The sequence below is a fragment of the Sceloporus occidentalis genome, unplaced genomic scaffold (assembly GCF_023333645.1).
Source record: "Sceloporus occidentalis isolate IW3139 unplaced genomic scaffold, rSceOcc1.0.p SCAF_2, whole genome shotgun sequence".
Lineage (NCBI taxonomy): Eukaryota > Metazoa > Chordata > Lepidosauria > Squamata > Phrynosomatidae > Sceloporus > Sceloporus occidentalis.
In genome coordinates this window covers 245,439,825-245,461,692 of record NW_028316982.1, presented here as the reverse complement: position 1 = coordinate 245,461,692, position 21,868 = coordinate 245,439,825, and the positions used below count along the sequence as shown (strand labels likewise).

Sequence of the window (21,868 nt, the reverse complement as noted above, 5' to 3'; positions counted from 1 at the left end):
AGCAAGAAAACTGGTGAAGCTGATATGAGGTACTTCTTCGCACCAATAGCACCTGCAAGTTTAAAGGTAATGCTAGGTCCAGGATCAGTTGAAAAATGGAGACTAATCCTTATGGAAAGTTTAACATCAGTTACACAGCTTCCTTCAGATCAGTAGATCTGCCCCCTCACAATAATTCCCTTTTCCCAAGATTAAATTTCAGATTATTTATTCTCATCAGTCTGAACATTGCATTCAGACCTCCATAGCCTCATAGTAATTTATGGGTAGGAATGAAAGGTAATTCTTAGTGTTATGCATGTTAGATATGTAAATTTTCCTCAGTGACTTGTAGTAGTTAAAAAACATGGGTGACAAGATAAAACTCTGAATAAACACCCCAGTAGTCCTGGGTTTGCCTTTCTGAAAAAGACCAGAGCTACCAGAAAAGAAAAAGAATGCACCTCAGCATTAGTAAGAACTTCCTGACAGTAAGAGCTGTTTGACAGTGGAATATGCTCCCTCAGAGTGTGATGGAGTCTCCTCCTCTGGAGGTTTTTAAACAGAGGCTAGATGGCCATCTATTGGGGGTGCTTTGATGGTTAGAAAGTTGGATTTGATGGTCCTTGAGATGTCTTCCAACTCTATGATTCTACCATGATAGAATCACTCCACTCCAGTCTCAGTCTGGCTTGATGACCCAGCTTTTCTAGTTGATTGTATTAAAGACCATAAAACTGTTCATCAGAATTAACAGCATAGTACTTCACCACCATCCCATTCACAACCTAAGTAAACCCAGGGAACAACTGCAGTGGTCCTTCCACATTGGCTGTGGTTAGGAGTGGAGAACCGCTGTGAATGTGGGGGAAAAATGCAAATTAAAAAAAAAAAACCACTGTTCTTTTTACTTTAGAGAACACCTGTCTATGACTTTGCAGGTCTTCCAATGCAACTCTGTGGTCGACATCTGCCAGAAGTTGATCATAGAATCATGGTGGAGGACCTACAAATGCCTAGAGAAGAGTTTTATCTAGGAACCTCTAGGTTAGTTCATTGTGGATTTTTGAGGTTATATGGCCGTGTTCTGGAAGAGTTTATTCCTGACATTTTATTTATTTATTTATTTATTATAGTATTTTGATAAACAAATATCTCCCTACATTCTATTACATTTTAACAAGTTATTTTATATACCCCTCAATGCCCCCCTTCCCGGAAGCCATTTCCATCCTTATATTCCATCCAAAATGTCAGTTTGTCTTCTGGAGGTAATCTTCCATCTTCTTTTCTCAGTACTTTCTCAACAAATTCTTTCCAGATCCCCTCAAAGTCATTTCTTTTCCATAGTCCTTTTTTTTCACTATTCCTGACATTTTGCCAGCATCTGTGGTTGGCATCTTCAGAGAATGCCTGCATGGAAGCGAATGTTGTATATATATTGTGTGGCCCTTGGCTGAGAGAAAGTTACATGTTAATCTCTGTGTTGGTCTGTTGTTGAATGGCATGTCCTCAGGGTGTCTATTTAATTAGTGATCCACTGCCTGCTGGGAAACCCCTCACCCTGAGTGGTTTTCTTTTGTACTTGCTGGGTCTTGATTTTGGTGTTTTTCAGGGCTGGTAGCCAAACTTTGTTTACTTTGAGGGTTTCTTCTTTCCTGTTGAAGTTGTCTAGGTGTTTGTGGATTTCAGTGGCTTCCCTGTGCATTCTGACCAGTTGTTGGCATGGTCCAGAGTGTTTTCAAATAGTATTTTGTGTCCAAGATGGTTTATAACATGTTCTGCTACTGCTGGTTCTCGTGTTCCTTGATTCTTGTTTGAACACTGTGTTTGGTGGTCCCTATGTAGATGTGTCCGCAGCTGCATGGTATGCAGTAAACCCCTGCAACCATGAGAGGGTCTCTCCTGTCCTTCGCTCTGCACAGCATTTGCTGGATTTTCTTGGTTGGTTTGTAGAACATTTGGAGGTTGTGCTTCCTCACCAGTTTCCCTGTTCTGTCTGTGACTTCTCTGATGTATGGTAAAAATACCTTCCCTTTGGGTAGTTGTTTATCTTCGCTCCTATGGGTTTTTCTGGGTTTGGCAGCCCTTCTGAGCTGAAGTAACCATTAGCCTGTAGAGCCCAGTGTAAGTGCTTCAATTCATCTTCCAGAAAGTGAGGTTGACAGATCCTTTTTGCCTGGCCTACCAGTGTTTTTATTGTGCTTTTTTGCCCTGGGTGGTGGTTGGAGTTCTCATGTAGGTATCTGTGCATATGTGTAGGTTTTCTGTATATTGTGTGGCCCAAACGTTGGTTTGCTGAACTTCTACGGTCTCCAGCACAACTCTACGGTCAACTTCTGGCAGTGTTGTGCAGGAAGACTTAGAGATTCCTAGAGAGAGCATATTAATCAAAACAGCAAAAAATCAATGCTGCAAGTGTGGAAGGCCAACTGTAATGCTATTTCTGTCCCCACACCAGGTAAGAATGAAGATTAGAACACATCCAAACAAATAAATGCATGGAACCTCAGAATGTATGATCAAACTTATTTACATTTAAAGTCTGATTAGTTGAGCATGATCTGAATTATTGGGTAACATATTTTTAGTTGAATTCTATATATGTTCTTCAGCATAGTTTTACTAGTACTAAACTTTGAAGGGAGTTCGCTCACATGGCCAGCATCTTCTAACATCAACCATGCTAGTTTTAAAGAGCTGTAGTCCAATAATATCGGGGGGGGGGGGGGTTGCATCAAACTGGGAGATACTGGTATTCACTGTGTTTGATAAGTTTGATATAGAAAAGAAGTTGTTAAAATCTCTGTTCTGAAAAACTAGGTGCTTAGTCTGATTGTAGATCTGACTTGAAAGTTACAGGCAGCAATAAGTATACTACATCTACAGTTAAATTGGAAAGAGGAAAAATGTTTTTATCTAAGACAGGTTTGAAAGGCATTGCTAAAAAGGCTGGAATCGGATAAGCAAGATTGAATGAAAATTGGAAAATAAATTGGATATTCTGGAAAACAAACTTGTTAACTGATAAGATACAGAAAGATGTAATAGTCTGAGGTGATAAATTAGCTATATAAGAGCAATTATCTATGCAAGAGCAATTATTATATACATTAACGATCCAGGTTGTAAACTTTGACTGACAAAATAGTCTTACCATTGAAGGTGTCCCTGAGAGGATAAGAGGTAGGAACAGTTACTTGAATAATACAAAATCAGCAATAAGCTCTTCTTGGTTGTCTTTAATGATGTGCTAGCCTTGCATAGTATACAAAAGTTACAGAACTTGGTAATATGGATAATTACCGCAACAGGGCTATACAAATTGATCTGAAATTGCCGTGTGTGTGTGTGTGTGTGTGTGTGTGTGTGTGTGTTTCATAAATGGCTTGTGTTACTTCTGGTTGTAGATGCAGGACAGAGGCTCTGAAAAAAATTAATTTCAACTATTGAGATGTCAAATAAGGAGACCTGAAGTTCTGGTCTTACTTATTTGAGAAGCTTTTTTTAATCTGTGGCCTTTGCTAAGATATGTTCCTGTATCCTAGGAGTTTAGCATTCAAACGTTATTGCCCAAATTGTTTTATTTTTAAATTTGGTTTTGATGGAAATGTTTATACAATTTCTTGATATATAACCATTGAAATATATCTTTGAATTATATATCCAATTAAATGGAAACTCTGAACACTTGTGGCTTCTTGGTATAGCTTCATAATTCATTTCTCATTGCAAGTTATGCCATGATGTCGTATTATGCTTGGCAGTGTGGAGATATGAGTAAGGATGGACATTATGTTTGGCCTAGCCATTAGGAAAGGAAAATAAGTTGCTGGTCCCATAATTGATTTGTCACAGAACTGTGTATATATATGGACATATTGATGTATTTGTACAATATTTTTGGACTAGTAGGATGTTCATTGTACAGTAATGTGAAAACCTAGTGTAACATAGAAATAGTTCAATTTTTGTAGTATTACCATATTATTATTTTTTCATGATGCAGGTTGGTAAATTAATTGATATGGTTTAATTCAGTTCAACAACTTACATGTAACTCTGGACCAGGATTTCTTGCAAATACTATCAGTTAATGTAAATTTGCCATAATAGACATATGTTTGTATAATTTAAGGGCAGAAGCTTAGACTGAAACAAGAAATTGTATAAATACACAAAGCACCATATGAAAGAAGATAGAATTTTGATCTTAATTGGTTCTTGGTTCTGCATAATTGGTATTGACACTTTGGAACAAGCAAAGAAAAGATTAGCTACCTTTTGGAAATAATCAGTTAGATTAATATGTACTGGAAATAATCAGAAGATTAATGTGAATTGTAATCTATTTGGAAATGAAGAAGAAATTTAAGGCTCACAGTAATTTTTTTAAAATGCATTCAGAAACAAGGGAGGTGATGTAGAAGGTGAGAAGTCACTATATTGAGTCCCTTGAGTCCCTTTATTGGGAGAAAGGCAGGATATGAGAAAATAAAATAATAATAAATGCCCAAAAGTGAGTTAGAGAACAAAACATGAGAGTTTGAAGCTCCCGGAATCTGTCTCATTCATTTGTTCAGTACTGGAAGCACACAAGCATCTAGCAATAAACAAAAGTTGGATATCCATCTTTTTGTGAAATACTGATTTTGACAAATGTTTCTGCACACAGAGAGGGTGCTGCATATTCTGCCCAAAAATATATTAATGATATTGTTAGTGTTAGATGGCCTAATGGTGCCATTCACTAATTTTAACTCTCTTTTAGTCAGGAGCACACATCTTATTGAAACAGTATTGTAGCCTTCTTTCAACCCATACAGAGTCATGCATATCCTTTTCCAAATCTGTTTTTCTGTAGTTCATTTATATTTATGCTGTCCTTGTAATGATATCAGATTACATCTGTTCCTATCAAAGGTATTTTCATTCACTCATCAAAGCCACTTTGAAGTACTTTTATCTAGCATTTTATGCTATCTTGAAGTAGTCACCTTCACTGTTATGACAATATTTTGAAGGGAAAATACTGTACATACTCATATGTTAGGCTATTTCAAAGTATTGTACTCTGAACTATTGGTGTCATCTTTTTTCTGCAGACCAGTAGTAATTTGTTTTTAAAACTGGTTTGTGAGTCTAGAAAGTCTGTCCTGGGTATGTTTTACTCTGCTAAAATATTGTAATTAATTATCATTTTCTGTAGGTTCATAAATGTACAATAAAATATCAATGTAGCTTTACAGTACTTTTGAAAATAATTGCACAACCTGTTTTATTTCTCACTTAAAAGAATTTCCAAAAGCAGATACTGATGAGAAAACGATGTTTTGTGTACAAAGGAGAGATAAAAAGATCATTGGACAAGAAAGAAAGAAATATATGCAGTGAGTCTTTATGACCCAAACAAGAATTTATGTTTTTAAAAGAATATAGGGTAACTATTACAAGAGTGGAGTAATTGATCTATTCACACTGAACATTAAAGTAGAGGTATTTGCCTAATTTCAAAATGAAGATTCAGTTTTGTGCAGAATTAAGGGTTTTCTACATTGGCAATATTTCTGTGGAGATATCCAAAATACTCCTATGTGGTGCATCACTTTCTGTACTTGGCTAATGTAGGAAGTTGGAGAGGCAGAGAGCAATAATATTTTTCCAATGTGGAGTTTGGATTGGAACTTTTCATACTTACTTGAGTGAGGGGAGTTTTTGTAAGGAAGTTTTTTTGAGAAGGAGAATTTAAATTGGCAAGAAAATTTATTTCACTGCTTGTATGGCCTTAATACAGATTAATAATCAATAGGCACTACCACTATAATCCACTGCATTTTGATTTAAAATTGGAAAAAGAAAGCTGCTAATTTCAGGGGAAATGTTTAGGTTTATCTTGGTATATGTATTGTATATTTATTTTTTTTCCACAGAAACCTGCTAATATTTTAGTTATGGGTGAAGGTCCTGAGCGAGGAAGAGTAAAAATTGGTATGTTTATATCTTTGATAAGTCCCAGTGTAGCATTTAAGACAGAATGTTCTTAAGGTTTCATTGTTAGGTTAATACTGCTAACTCTTGCTGGATCACAGATGAAAGTTCATCAAATAAAGAGAAGTAAAATCTGTTAAAAGTGAAGAAAGATAAAATAATATGGAGGGGTTGAGAAAAAAGGATAATCCAAAATTGCCCTCTCTTTCACTAAAAATCTAATTTTGAGTTAGTATAGAAATTGAAAAAAATCAACAATAAAATCAATATTAGTGACAGAATTGTTCAGTTAGATCAGATCTTCAGATGTAAGAAACATAAAGGCATCAGTAAGGGGAATTATTCAAAACAGCAAGTTTTAAAATGGGGAAGAATTCATTAATACTGGACAACTTTCTGGTATGAAATTTCTCTTTAATGTAGAAATTCCATATATTATAAAAACACTCTAAAATAATTAAATTTAACTCTAATATAATAGTAAATCTCACTTCATAGTATGATGCCCCAACATGTCAGTTACACGTTGGTGTCCTAGGGACATACATGTGTTCACCAGGAGAAGCCTAATGTACATCCTGGATTTGAAAAGCTAATTTACCTAGAAGTCAGCATTTAAAATTGTTCCTGTTTCATTCCTTCCAAGTAATGTTCTAAAATGATTTCCTTGTAATATACATAAAACTGTATAATCACATTTTTAATTGTATGAGACTGTTCATGAACAGTCTGCTAAAAGCAGAAGTTGTGATTCTTGCTGGTCCTGCATTGTTTCCTCTTTGAAGTCAATGACTATTTGTTCATTCAGTTCAAAAGGAATAGAATTCATCTGGTGTGGAGCTCTTGACTACTTAAAGGTTTGTAAATATACAATGTTGCTAACCCTGGTGGACATGCAGTCCTCTTGTCAGCAGAACATGAGTGACAAAATGGTAGGCCAATGGTGCCTGTTGTGGTAGCTTATCTATGATTACTTGGGAATTGACTCCCTAATCTCTTTGCAAGAAATAGCTATTGACAGTGTCCTGGAAAAAACATGTTTGCTCTCCAAAATGGTTGGACGTGAAATGGTTGCACATTAAAGAGCCACTCTTTCAATCCTATTGAGCTAGTACCAATAATGACAGGATTTATTTCCAGAAGTGTGATAAAGTAGGTGTGGGACCCTAGCACATCCTTCTGACCAAAAGAGGGATTTAAAAGGCAGCTAGAACTTAACAAAGGAGGAAGTTACATAGCAAACTAGAGTTGGCTGGCTCTACATGTAGTAACTCTGCCTTCTGCCCCACAATCCACAGTGAATATCAGTCATCACTGTGATAAACCTGAAGACTTTTAACTTTATTTTGATGAACAGCCAAAATATTTAGATTTCACTGCTGATGTTTTTCAAACCCAGGTGTTTATATTCAAAAACTCCCCTTTTCTCTCTATGAAGCCATAGAGGCTATATCAGTGTGTATGTTTTGTGGACTATTTTTTCACTTTTAAAATGAAGCATAACAAAATATTAAATAGCTCTGTGTAAAGAAACAAATGCTTTCAGCTTGTAGAGCAAAGTGAACAGAGTTTATCTCTAGTGAAAACATAAGGTCTGGAACGTTTCTTTTAGAAAAAACATTTAAGCTTCATAAAAGCTGGCTCAATTCTTGATAAGCCCTGCAATAGCTACTTCAGACTTTCAGGCCTAATAGATTTGTGCCATAGAAGGCATTGTTTGCACCTATGTTGTTAAATAACAATAAAAGTGAAATGCTTTGTAACCTGTTGTTGTTTAAGAGTACAGGTGCAAACACACATGGGCTCTAATATGGTAAATTCTTCCAAGTATATGAAAACTGTTGGGGCAGGATAATGTAGCAGAAATTGAGAATTTTTGGCCTAAAGGAAATTCAGGTATAATAGACAAGAATTTTTATTAAAGGTACCACTTGTATCAGTTTCCTTAGTTCACTGAGATGAAAATATACTAGCTGTCTTATTGCCTGCATTCCTAAGAATTGAATTTTGTTTGTCAGATTATCTATTTGGCTTGTAAGAATTGGAAAAAAATTCAGCCAAATATTCACATGCTTCATTTTCCCATCTATATGTTTTTTAAAAATTGTACCATGTAAGTTGGACTTTTCTGAGGGCTAATCAGCATTGATTCAGAGCACTGGTGAATTCTGAATGAGAGCGCATGGTAATTATGATCTAATAATGTTGTGCTTTCTATGCAATGCTTTAAAACAAACTCAACAGCAGCTCTTTAAAGTTACCCTGAGAAGCCATTCTGCCACTGTGTTACATTTGAGCTCATATAATTCATAGTAATCAGCCTCTGCTCTAATGTTTAAAGTACCTTTCCCTCCTCCTTTTTCAGCTGACATGGGCTTTGCCCGACTTTTTAATTCACCTTTGAAGCCTTTAGCTGATTTGGATCCAGTAGTTGTAACATTCTGGTATCGAGCTCCAGAATTATTGCTTGGAGCAAGACATTATACCAAAGCTATTGGTGAGTAGTATTCATTAGTTTACTTGATTTATCAACATTGCATTTTATAAATTAATTTCATTTCATAGTAGCTTCTTTGTTTGCTTTGTACCTACGGAAATATATAGTCCTAGACTTTGGGGATCTTAGTAAAGCACTTTGGTTTTTAGTATGATGGACCTTCTGTTACCTTTTTTGGTTGCTCAAATGTCATTATTCTTTATGAAGAAGGTTACAAATACTTTTAGTGCTCCCACCTGCCAAAAATATAGTTGCATTAACTGAGGTTAGATGGGAAATGTCCCTAATGTTTTATGCTTTACTAGATAGTGACAGAGAAGCTTTGCCTTTGATCCAGATTTGTGACCAGAATTATATGTCATGTCCTCTTTTGTGGTCTTTCTTCTAAACTAACCTGTTCCTAAAACACTTTAGCTTTCAGTCTAGGAAGGATTCTATGCTTTAACCTCTGGAACATTTTTTTTTTTTTTTTTGCCTTTCATTGAACCTCTGGACAGATTTGGGATAGCAAGTGTGGGTAGGACAGGTAGGGGAATCCATTGCATATGGGATGTTGGATGTAGCTCTAAGGGTATGAACATAAACTCGTTATTAAATTGTTGACATATCATAAATTCTGTATCTTGTAGTGTGTACACCCCTTCTTGGGGGCGGAACAGATGGGCATGAAGGGGCAGCTTGAAGCCACCCCACCCAAGATGCCTCGGGGCCACGGCAAGCACACACTGTGTCCCAATCCACCAGGAGTCCAGCCCAAATAGGAGTGGAAAAGATCTGCTCCTATTTGAGCCGGATTTAAGGTGCCCCACTGCAGCTACAGGGTGGTTTCTGGGTGTGTGGCGTCTAAATGCCATGTCCCCCAGATGTCTTGAAGCTGACACCATCTGCTCCTATTTGGGACGGGTTTAAGGTGCCCCATCATAGCTACAGGGCGACTTCTGGGTGTGTGGTACTAAATGCCATGCCCCCCAGATGTCTTGAAGCTGACACCATCTGCTCTTATTTGGGCCCACCGCAGCTACAGGACAGCTTCCAGGTGTGTGGCATATAAATGCCCCCAAATGCCTTGAAGCTGACACCATCTGATTGACTGGGTGGCTTCAAGATGTCTTGGAGGCGTGTGGCGTGTAAATGCCATGCCCCCAAGCCTCTGGGAAACTGGTGTTTAGAGCCGGTCTGTGCCAGCCCTTATTAAACTATCTTTTTGAATTGATCAGACTTATTAAAATCAAAATGTTCTTCAAGGCAGCTCACAAATAGTGAAATATAAATATGAAAATCATAACAAAAAGTATGTTGCTCATCATTCTTTGGTCTTAAATGTTGTAATTATTATATACATAAAAGATGCAGCAAAATTTGTTTTATTTAATTGAACCATTTTTATATTGCTTTTCAAGGTAGATCCTCCCAAGATGATTCAAGGAATAAAACTAGAAAATAAAAAGATTGTTAATCAGACCACTGTTTGAAATGAGCAAAGCAGAATAAGTGTCCTTTCCACAATCTAACGTTTACTAGAGTTTTATGTCCTTGTGTTACTGCTGCTAGCTCCTAGGGCATTTCTGCAGTGTTCATAGCATTATATTTGTAGCATTATATTCCACTTTAACTGCCATGACAACATCCTATGGAAAACTGGGATTTGTAGTTTGGTGAGGTACTAGAGTTCTCTAGCTGAGAACTTTAAATTCCCCTACCTATGGTACATATGAAAAATAATGGCTATGGAGGATTTACATAAATTCAACCTAGATAACAAGGGAATTGAAATAGTCAAAGGTTTCCCATACTTTGGATCAGACATGGATCAGAATGGAGACTGCAGTAAAAAAATCAGAAGAAGACTAGGAATGGGAAGGGCAGATATGAAGGAATGAGACAAGATCCTAAAATGTAAAGATATACAATTGAACACTAAAATTAGAATCATCCAAGCCATTGTATTCCCATTACCAGGTATGGAAATGAGAGATGGATGGTGAAGAAAGTGGACAGAAAGAAAATTAATGTGGTGTGGTGCTGGAGTGGGGTGCTGAGAACACTGGCCAAAAAGAAAAAAACAAGCCTAAAATCTCTCTGGAAGCCAAGATGATCATATTGAGGCTGTCATGAGAAAACATGACTCATTAGAAAAGACAATAAATGCTAGAAAGGGTAGAAGACAGTAGAAAGAGAAGAAGACCACAGGCCAGATGGATGGACTCAATCACAGTCACAGGTCTGAACCTGCAGGACCTGAGTGTTGAGGCTGAGAATAGGGGATCTTGGATATGTCTCATTCATAGGGTCACCATAAGTTGAGTTTGATTCAAAGTCAGTTAATAACAATTCTGCAAGTCCCCGGATTCCATAATATGTTGCCATAACAGTTAAAATGGAATATTCTGTTATAATTGTGTGGTGTGAAAGGGTCCCTGGTAGATGAAGGACATAGGAAAATGTGGGGTGTTATGGCATTAGGACACATGCATGTTCAGCCAGGAGTTTGGGGAGCTGAATACTTGGCCATCGTGAAAATCTCACCTTTACCAGAATATTAAGTGGGGCATAATTTTCTTTGACTTCACAGGAACTCAGGTCTCTTTTTTAATGCACAGAAATATGCTAAAGTCTTAAAATGCTAAGAGAGAAAGCTGTGAAACACATAGATTGCATGTTTTAAATTTTTTTTATTTGTGTTTAGATGGGGAAAGAATGTTAAAATTTGGATTTTATAGTTACATCTGGAATTTTGGTTACTATATGGGATTAAAGAAAATTTTGAAATAAACTCAATTACAGTGGATATGTTGCTAGAAAAAAGGAAATGTTCAAATCATTTAAAAGCAGAGGAAAGTGCCATTAGAATTGAAGATAACTGTTTAAAAGCCTTGCTAGGCATTTGAACTCCAGTAAAATAGCCCACATAGTAATAATGAGCTTGTGCTAGACTTTTAAAAATAGCAATTTGTGATAATGTCAGTTGGTTTGATAAGAACTCTGAATTAGGTACTTACAGATTATTTTGGTTGAGCATGGCATAGAGTAAACTGATAAGACACGAGCTAAAATAGGAAGTGATAAAATTAACAAGGTAAAAGATTTGAATTATTTGCAAGAGCTTTAAAGAGCAATTCTCTGCTAAAGAAAGAGTTAAAAGAGCTGAAGTTTTGGAAGGCTTCACAACATTGTTCTGAAGGTTCTGTGGAAGCAAGTACATTTAATGCACATAAACACTGTGGCTTGAGGAAAAAGGAAAGATCTTACCATAAAGACAGAGAATAAGCAGAAAAACATACCGTATATACTCGTGTAAAAGTTGAGAAACTTAAGTCAAAAATGACCCAAAAAACCTGAGTCAACTTATACACGGATCAATATGGTACAATCCAAGCCTCTCCCCAGCTGGGCTGCCTCTGCAAGGGACAACCCAGCTGGTGAGAGGCTGGGAAGGGCAATCAATTGCCCTGCAGCAACTAGTCTCCCAGCTGGGCTCCCTCCATAGGGGAAAGCCCAACTAGGGAGAAGCTGGGAAGGGTGACCGATTGCCCTGAAGCCTCTCCCCAGTCAGACTCCCTCCTTAAGTCTGACCCTCACCTTATCCACGAGTCATAAAAAAAATCTTAAATTTTAGCCCCAAAAGTTGACCTAGACTTATACACGAGATCGACTTATAGTCGAATATATATTGTATGTGAAGTCGAACGCTTTCACAGCTGACATCCATAGTTTTTTGTGGGTTTTTCAAGTTGTGTGGCCGTGTTCTGGAAGAATTTATTCCTGACATTTCACCAACATCTGTAGCTGACATCTTAGAGAATGCTGGCATGGAAGTATACAGTGTCTCCGCCTTATACACAGGCATGCCATACATAGCTTCCAGCATACGCTGGAAGCTGCACCAGAAAAACTCATCTTGCGCCCCAGAAGAAGTAATGGGGCGCATGCCTGTGGTGCATGCCACGGCATGCTGTGGGCATGAGCCCCATTACTTTTAATGGGGCTTGCGCATACACATTTTTTTCCCTTACACAGGGGAGTCCGGAATGGATCCCTGTGTAAGGGAAGGGCGCGCTGGATATACTTAGGGTTTTCCCAAAAGTAATTCTGCTATTGTTTGTTTATACTATTGCAGAAGTGGGTTGGTGAATTTAGAGGTTCTAGTGAAAGGTCAGGTAACCTCTTAGTGTTTTGCATTATTCTTATCAGTTTAAAATACTGTAGATGGAATTTGTAAAAGTTCAAGATATATAGTGATTCACTCCACTTAACAGTCAGTATGGTGATTTGTCTTGTTGCATTCTCTATATTTACTCTGTAAAACATTGATTAAACTAAAGGTGATATTATAATAGGAGGAAATAAAAATACTGTAATGCCCTTAATTGGATCACAGTTACTTTGGGGAAATGGGCTCAAGGATAGGTATGATGCAGATTTTTTGCTGCTTGTGCTTGAAATGTTCGCTTTGACAAGCAAGTCAAGAACATGTAAACCTGTTAATATGGATTGTACATTTCCCCCCAGTAGGATCTCCTCCTGTTATAGAACATAGGGTAGAGTTTTTCAAATCTATTACCGTCAACCCTCCTTATACACAGATTTATTATCCATGGATTCAAGCATACATGGTTTGAAAATATTAAAAAAAACGTATGGATTCCTGATAGCAAACCTTGATTTTCCAATTTGCTCTGCCATTGTATGTAATGGGACTCGAGCATCCACGGATTTTGTTATCCACAGGGGATCCTGGAAACAAATTCCAGTGGCCCACTGTATTGGTCAGATCTTTGTATCTCCCCATACATTAGATCTCCTGCAGTCCCTGTGTAACTTGTTAACAGACAGTTTTTAAATACTGTGTTCTATTGATGACACAGCTGAGGTACTGAAATTCTGTTTTAAATTTAATGAGACATCTCCTGTAGAATATCATGTGCATTTCTGTTATATTATACTTTTTATAGTTCATATATAATGGCCTCTGAGTTTTTTAAATAGTTCTTTTACTTTAGTAAAAGTGTGCCCACACCATATGCAGGCACATTATACACTGCCTCTAGCTTATGCGGGAGCCACACAACGATAAAAGCAATGGCGTGTACACCCATGGAGTGCGCGCTACCATGAGCACGCGCCCCATTCTTTCCAGTAGGGTGCGAGCATAGACAGATTTCCCCTTACGCAGAGGCATCCGGAACAGATCCTCCACAGAGCCCACTGTATTAATTTTTTGTGGGGAATACATTTCAACTTATCATGGTGGATGAAGCTCATATTTTGGAAATGCTATGGTTTGAGCATTGGATTGGGACACTTAGAGACCAGGATTTAAATCCAGGCTCGGCCATGGAAATCCACTGGAGAACCTTGGAAAAGCCATTCTCTTAGCCTCAAAGGATGGCAGTGGCAAACTTCCTCTGAGAAACCTTGCTAAGAAAACCCACTCATAGGTTTGCCTTAGGGTTGCCATAAGCTGGAAACGAATTGAAGGCACGCACACACACACACACACACACTGCTGGAAGGGCAAAACATGGGGGATGCCTCTAGGGAATTGAAGAGTTCCCCAATACTAGAGGCAGATACTTGGAAAAATGTGATACAGAAGCAGAACTGTGAAGCACCACGTTGCAAGTTTGGAGGTCCACAACTGATTCAAAGCTCTTCCCTTAATCAATGATTATGAGACATAGAAACAACAGCCTCCTCAGAAAGCATGGAAATCATCTTGGAGGATTCTATGGATGGAAGTGCTAGTGTCAATTGTCAGAGGAAAATGAAATGTGGGGTGGTGGTTGTTGTAGTAGTGGTGGTAGTAGTAGTAGTAGTAGTAGTAGTAGTAGATTCGCCATTGAGAAGAACAGAAGCAGTAGTATGCAGGCCTGTAACATGTTTTGAGAGTTGTGTTGTCTCACAGGATCAAAGATTCATTATGTATCAGAGAGACTGTTAAGACTTCTCAAGCCCACTGACCATTACCCTTTCCTTCTCTTCCTCATGGAAGCAAATTATATTGCAAGATATCAACTTTAGTATATTGCAAGATACTGTAAAGGACCTTCAACCAAAGGTTATTACATCTCTACTTCCTGTTGAAGGACATGTCCAAAGAAGTGGGAGAAAAATACTAGAAACAAGCAACTGGCTCCACAGATGGTACCATCAGGAAATTTTACTTCTTAGAACATGGTATTTTCACAAAGAAAGGACTTCTTGCAAGAGATGGGTTGTATCTCATAGCAGCTGGTAAGAAAATGTTGGCTAGGAGTCTTACAAGAGTCAGCTGGAGAGAATGATCAACAGCTTTTGATGTCTTCACACAAATGCACAAACCATAGGAAATAAATGAAATGAATTCTTAACAAGGATGCCAAATGTGATTGAAATAGGCATCACTGAAACCTCATGGGATACATTTCATGATTGCAACATAGTAATGGAGCAGTATGACTTATTCCAGAGAAACAGACCAAATGGGATAGAAGGAGGTGTAGCATTATACAGCACGCCTGCGTCATACGTGGGCGCGCCTTACGCGGCTTGAGCATACGCGCTCAAGCCGTGGGGCGTAAGGGGCAGCACGTCCCATTCAATTGAATGGGCGCGCGCCCGTTGCGCCCCATGCGCCGCTGCGCCGCCGTGCACGAGCCCCATTGTTTATAATGGGGCTTGAGCATAGGCGGAATTCGCCTTACGCGGCGGGATCCGGAACGGATCCCCGTGTAAGGCGAGGGCCCACTGTATGTCAAGAATGTGTACATCTATGAGGAGATCTGTGACTTAGAACATGGAGATTTGGGAGTATTTGGGTAAAAACTAAAGGCAAGAGAAACAACAGTAACACCATTGTGGGGATCTACAATAGGCCTTCAAGACAGACTGAGGATTTGGATGGTGCCTTTCTAAAACTGTCAAAAAGAAGACATGTAATAATGGGAGACTTCACCCAGCCTGATATTTGTTTGAAGTCAATAATGTTTGTCAAGAATGTAAGGTCCAACACATTCTTCTCTATTCTTGCAGACAATTTCATTAAATCAACTGTTTTGATTTAATTTGTCAACAGTGCACATGTAGTGGTATCCTTGGTGGGAGCGACCACATTATCTTGGAATTTGTTATACAGAGGAAAGGGAAAGACACTCAAGAAAACTGATAGCCAGTACTTGTAGGCAAGATGTCAGAAAAGCTAAAGTTCAGAACGAGTTCAGGCTTACTAGAGAGGTTAAAAATAATTTAAAGGGTTGGTGGAGGCTTTTTTTTTTGGCTGTGTACAAAGGAAGGGGAAGAACAAGTACTGTATATACATGTGTATAAGTCTAGAAATTTAGGTTAAAAAATTGACAAAAAAACCTGAGTCAACTTATCCACAAGTCAATGTAAATACTACATTTTAACTCTTCTTTAAAAGAAGGAAACATCCTCTTGTCAAAGGCAATGGTATAATCTGTCCTGGAAGCACCGATTCCCTCTACTTTCTCATCCACCCAGACTTAGGAGTGAGCACAAAGAGCTATGTCTGCTGGAATGTTGTAAGTTCTTTGACATTGGCCTGTTACAGACTGCCAAAATAAAGCTGCTTCGGGTCTCTTTGGAGGTATGCTGTTTAAATGAAGCATGCATCCTAAGAATCCAGAAGCTGCTCCAAAGCTGCACTCCAGTGCTTAGGACTGGAGTGTGGCTTTGGCGCGACCTCTAGACTCTTAGGACCCATGCATCATTTAAATAGCATACCTCCAAAGAGACCCAAAGCAGCTTTATTTTGGCAGTCTGTAACAGGCCATTGTTTTGCTTTCCATCATCCTTTAGATCTTTTGCTATATGCCCCTAAGTTTTACCCTTGACTTATCTACGGGTCATAGAAAAATCCATAATTTTGGCCCCAAAACTTGCCCTCAACCTATACATGAGGTCGACTTATAGTCGAGTATATATGGGGTAAATGGAAATGCTAATGAAAAACAGAGAGAAGACCTAGCTGTTCAATACCTTTTTTTTTTTACTTCAGTCTTCTCCCAAATGGTAAATTTTGTTCTACCTGCTGAAAATATAACAAAAATGCAGTAAGGACTGCAGCCTAGAACAGGTCAAGAGGTAGTGAAGGGTTATCTAACTACTGTAAATGAATTCAAGTTTCCAGAACCAGATGAACTTCCAAGAGTACTGAAGGAACTTGCAGATATACTCTCAGAGTCAGTGTCAATAATCTTTGAGAATTCTTGGAAAACAAGAGAATTCCCAAGAGATTAGGGGAGGACAAATGTTGTCCCCATCTTCAAAAAGGAGGATCCAAACAATTACGGACCAGTCAGCTTAATATCAGGAAAGATTCTAGAACAATTCATGTAACAGTCTGTGCACACTTAGAAAAGGATGCTATGATTACTCAGAGCAAGCATGGGTTTCTCAAAACCAAGTCACACCAAACTAATTTCATGGTGTGTTAATTGTTGTTTTTCTGACATTTAACATGTTTGCTAGATCAGAGTAGTGCTGTGGGTGTGGTATATTTTAATTTTCAGTAAGGCTTTTGACAAGATCTTGTTGGGGCATGTAAAATCAGGATTCAACATGCAGCATGCAGAAGACATACGCTAGGAACAGGAACACCACAGGAAGGTCTCTGCTGTGAAGCTGCAGGCTGCAGAGAAAAAATCCTCCCAAGCAGAAGCTACTGGCTAGACAAAAAACTGCTGGACTGCTGAGTACTCACACAGAGGTTTTAATCTTGGTTTCAGTATATACAACAAACTGTCAAAGTGCTTTGCCAGACTCCTATCTACAATATAAGCACCACAAGCATTCAGCTCACACACTTTTATACAGTTCCCCCTCCTGCGGCTTGAGTCCATCCCACTACTGGTATGTCACCCAGTTTCCTGTCACCTGACAGCTGTGAGTCTGCAGAATTGAAGCAAGCTGGCTTCACCTCCTGCCCCTCTGTCATCAGCTTCCTGTGACTCAAGACCCTTTAAATGTTGAGTCATCATGTCTTCCGACTGAACTCAGATTACTCCTTCACCTTTGTTCCAGTTTCAGGCCATAGCCACATCTATGATATTTTCTGCCCAGAATGCATTTTACTCTATGAAAGTCCAGACTTTTTACAAGATAAAACAACTAGCAAGAAGGGGGAGGAGGAAGTTGTATGAATGGATAGAAGAAAGAAGGTTTTAGTATGTCGTAGAAGGTTAGAGTAAATAGGAATGTTAGTGGAGTGGAAGTTAGTAGGAGGTGATAGGGAAGAGAAGGATAGGCAAGGAGAGGTGAAGGAAGAATGGGTTAGGAATAGTGGAATATTTGAAGGGAGAGGAAGGTAAAAGGAAGGAATTGTATGGAAGGGAAGATAAGATGGGAAGTTAGATGATAGGATAGAAAGGGATGTATGGTTGTTTCTGAAGGAGTTGATGGTTATGTATTTATTGTAATTGTTTGTTATGTTGTTGTAAAGATGTGTGTTTATGTGTCTGTATGTGATATGTTTATGTTTGGCTGAATGTGAAATAAATTTATAATAAAAAAAGAATGCATTTTACTCTGACAGATCTCCTATTATATTCTTGCTGGCAAGCTGATCAACGGTGGTCTAGACAGTGCAACTGTTAAGTAGATTTGTAATTGACATTGACAGAGCCAACTCAAGAGTGCTCACCAACCTGGTGGTGGTTGTAGTTTGTCATCATCATCATTTATTTATATAGTTGTCATAACTTGATAGGTGACTTGAAGGTGTCTACATATGTGTATACACATGGCATGCAATCATATATTCAGTTGGCCCTCCATATCCACAGATTTTTTATTTACAGATTCAGCCATCTACAGCTTGAAAATATTCCATAAAGATATAAATTTCCAAAAGCAAACCTTGAATTTGTTATTTTATATTGGAGACAGCATTTTACTATGCTGTGTTATTTAATGGGACTTGAACATCCACAGATTTTGGTATGCACAAGTGCTTGTGCTACCAAACCCCAGCAGAAAGCAAATTCACACCCATCCACCATGTATACTCAATTATAAATCGATCTCATGTATTAATCTAAGGCAGGTTTTGAGACCAAAATGAAGGATTTGGTATGACCTGTGAATAAGTCAAGGGTAAATCTTTGGGGCATGTAACAAAGGATGTAAAAGGCAAAGCAAATGATAACAATGCCAAAAACTTACAAAAATTAACTTTAATGTGGTAACGTTGCTTGATTTAAACACAGAAAAACTGGCAAACATATACAAATGTCTTATTCAAATCCTTCAAATCCTGATTCCTTTTGGCACTCATCTGAGGAGGAAGCCTCAAAAGAAACTGCCATCATTTCCCCACCCAAGCATTCAAAAAGATCAGAAGCTATGCCATAGCAGAGAGACTAGAGGGGTTGGGTGCTCCTTTTAGGTGCATCCAGGATGGACTAAGCTCTCACCTTTCACCACTCTACTCAAAGAAGTGGATGCTTCCTTTTTTAATCAAGTCAAGGTACAGTACTTACCTTGACCCATGGATATGTCACCCAGGTTTTTTGGGTCACTTTTTAAATTAAAATTTCTAAATTTATACATCAGTATGTGTATGTATGTGTGTATGTATATGCACACGCACACACACAGATAGGGAGAAAGAAGTAACACAAATATAACTGAAGTATAATTGCAGAAACAAATTTTCTAGACAGAAATACAACAATCAATGGAAATTAATAATATTAAGCAGACTGACAAAAACAGTTAGTGCTTTATATCCCCAGATTCGTTATCCACTGATTCAGTTACCCACAGCTTGAAATTATATATATATATATATATATATATATATATATATTCATTCCAAACTGCAAAACTTGATCTTGCTGTTTTATACAAAGGACACAATTTTGCTGTGTTGTTGTATATAATGCCTGCGATGCGGCAGCTAACAAGGCCAATGCAATTTTAGGCTGCATCAATAAAAGTATAGTGTCTAGATCAAGAGAAGTAATAGTGCCACTATATTCTGCTTTGGTCAGGCCCCATCTGGAATATTGTGTCCAGTTCTAGGCACCACAATTCAGAAAGGACATTGAGAAACTGGAGCGTGTCCAAAGAAGGATGACTAAAATGGTGAAGGGTCTGGAAACCATACCCTACTTAGGGAGTTGGGTATGTTTTGCCTGGAGAAGAGAAGGATGAGAGGTGATATGATAGCCCTGTTTAGATATTTGAAGGGATGTCATATTGAGGAGGGAACAAGCTTGTTTTCTGCTGCTCCAGAAAACAGGACCTGGAACAATGAATGCAAGCTACAGGAAAAGAGATTCCACCTCAACATTAGGAGGAACTTCCTGAGAGTAAGGGCTGTTCGACAGTGGGACACACTCCCTCAGAGTGTGGTGGAGTCTCCTTTGGAGGTCTTTAAGCAGAGGCTGGATGGCCATCTGCTTTGATTGAGATTTCCTGCATGGCAGGAGGGTTGGACTGGATGGCCCTTGTGGTCTCTTCCTACTCTATGATTCTATGATAATGGGAATTTAGCATCCACAAATTTTGGTGTCCATGGGGGGTCCTGGAACGAAATCCCAGCAAGGGCCCATTGTATAACCACAATGTACGAGGCAATACTGTATAAAAAAAACATAATGCAGCCGACTCTTTTCTGCTGCTGAGCCTAGGCATAATGGAGCTGTGCCTGCTTCTCTCCCTGAGAGCCCTCTGCTGTGGCTGTTGGACTGGAAGGAGAGCGTTTCATCAGCTGCTAGGGCAAGGCATGATGGTTGCTTTTCATTCTAAAAAGAAGTTACTAATGGGATGCTTCAGGTTTCTGCCTTCAGCCTGTGGTTGTTCAGCATCTTTATAAATGAATTAGATGATGCTATAGAAGTCATATTGACCAAATTTGCAGGTGACACCAGATTTGTGGGGCAGAGTTGCTTATCACCCAGGGGGCAGGATCAGATTCAAAATGACAGGTTGGAGAGCTGGGTCAAAACTAACAAGATAAATTTAACAAGGATAGATGTTAGGTGCTACAACTAGGCAGGAAAAATGAAATTCAGTATACTAGATGGATGATGGCTGGCATGAAAGTAGAACATGTGAAAAGGATCTAGAGGTATTAGTAGACTGCAAATTGAATGTGAATCAACAGTGTAGTGTGGTGATCAAAAATGCCAGTGCAGTTCTGGGCAGCATCAACAGGAGTATGGTGTCCAGATCAAGGAAAGAAATAGTCCCACTCAGTTCTGCTTTGGTCAGACCTCACCTGGAATATCGGGCACTAAGAAGGATATCAATGTGCAAAGAAGGGTGACCAACATGATCAAAGGTTTCAAAATGAAGCCTTATGAGGCACAACTTAGGGAGCTGGGTATGTTTAGCTTGAAGAAGAAAAGACAGAATGATAGCCATCTTTAAATATATGTGAAGGGATGTCATCTAGAAGATGAAATAAGCTTGTTTTCTGCTGCTTCAGAGACTAGAACATAGACCTGTGGATTCCAATTACAAGAAAAGAGATTCCACTGAAGCAGTTAGAAGAATTTGTTTGTGAAAGAGGTGTTTGAGAGTGGAATAGACTTCCTATGAGAGTGGTGGACTCTCCCCCTTTGAAGATGGATGGGAGTTTCTCAAAGGAGAGATACTGAAGGCACAATTTCAAACAGTTCCAGTGAGGAAGAAAAATGGGAGATGTCTCAAGAAACCAGGATGGATGACTAAAGAACTTTCAACTGAGCTAAGTTTTAAACGGGACATGTATAAGAAATGGAAAAATGGGGAAATCACCAAAGAGGAATTCAAACAAATAGTGAGCCTGTGTAGAGATAAAGTCAGAAAAGCTAAAGCGCAGAATGAACTCAGGCTTGCTAGAGAGATTAAGAACAACAAAAAGGGCTGTTTTGGATATGTCCACAGCAAAAGGAAGAAGAAGGAAATGGTAGGGCCACTGCATGGAGAAGATGGCAAAATGCTAACAGGAGACAGAGAAAAAGCAGAATTACTCACCTTCTTTTCCTCAGTCTTCTCACAAAAGGCAAAGGGAGCTCAACCTGAGCATAATGGAGCTGAGGACAGATTAGGGGAATTTCAGTACATAATAAGTAAAGAGATAGTAGAGGAATACCTTGTTAATCTAAATGAATTTAAGTCTCCAGGACCAGATGAACTACATCCAAGGGTATTAAAAGAACTGGCAGATGTAATATCGGAGCCATTGGCAATAATCTTTGAGAACTCCTGGAAAACAGGAGAAGTCCCAGCAGACTGGAGGAGGGCAAACGTTGTCCCCATCTTCAAAAAGGGGGGAAAAGAGGATCCAAACAATTATCGTCCAGTTAGTCTGACATCAATACCAGGAAAGATTCTGGAGCAGATCATTAAACAGAGAGTCTGTGAACATCTAGAAAGCAATGCCATAATCACAAAAAGTCAACACGGGTTTCAGAG

General features: G+C 38.6%; 1 protein-coding gene across 6 annotated transcripts in view; it reads left to right on the top strand.

Moving 5' to 3' along the window:
• LOC149319921 (cyclin-dependent kinase 8) overlaps positions 1-21,868 on the top strand; it is a 73,628-nt gene that overhangs the window by 34,497 nt on the left and 17,263 nt on the right. For 2 of the 6 annotated variants that reach the window (XM_089512591.1, XM_089512590.1), the window contains exons 5-6: positions 5,910-5,967; positions 8,333-8,464. In XM_089512591.1, the coding sequence (XP_089368717.1) occupies positions 5,910-5,967; positions 8,333-8,464 (190 nt within the window). Of the gene's footprint in view, positions 1-5,275; positions 5,370-5,909; positions 5,968-8,332; positions 8,465-21,868 lie in introns of those variants that run through there. The other 4 variants (XM_089512589.1, XM_089512588.1, XM_089512592.1 and 1 more) reach the window with 3 other exon arrangements.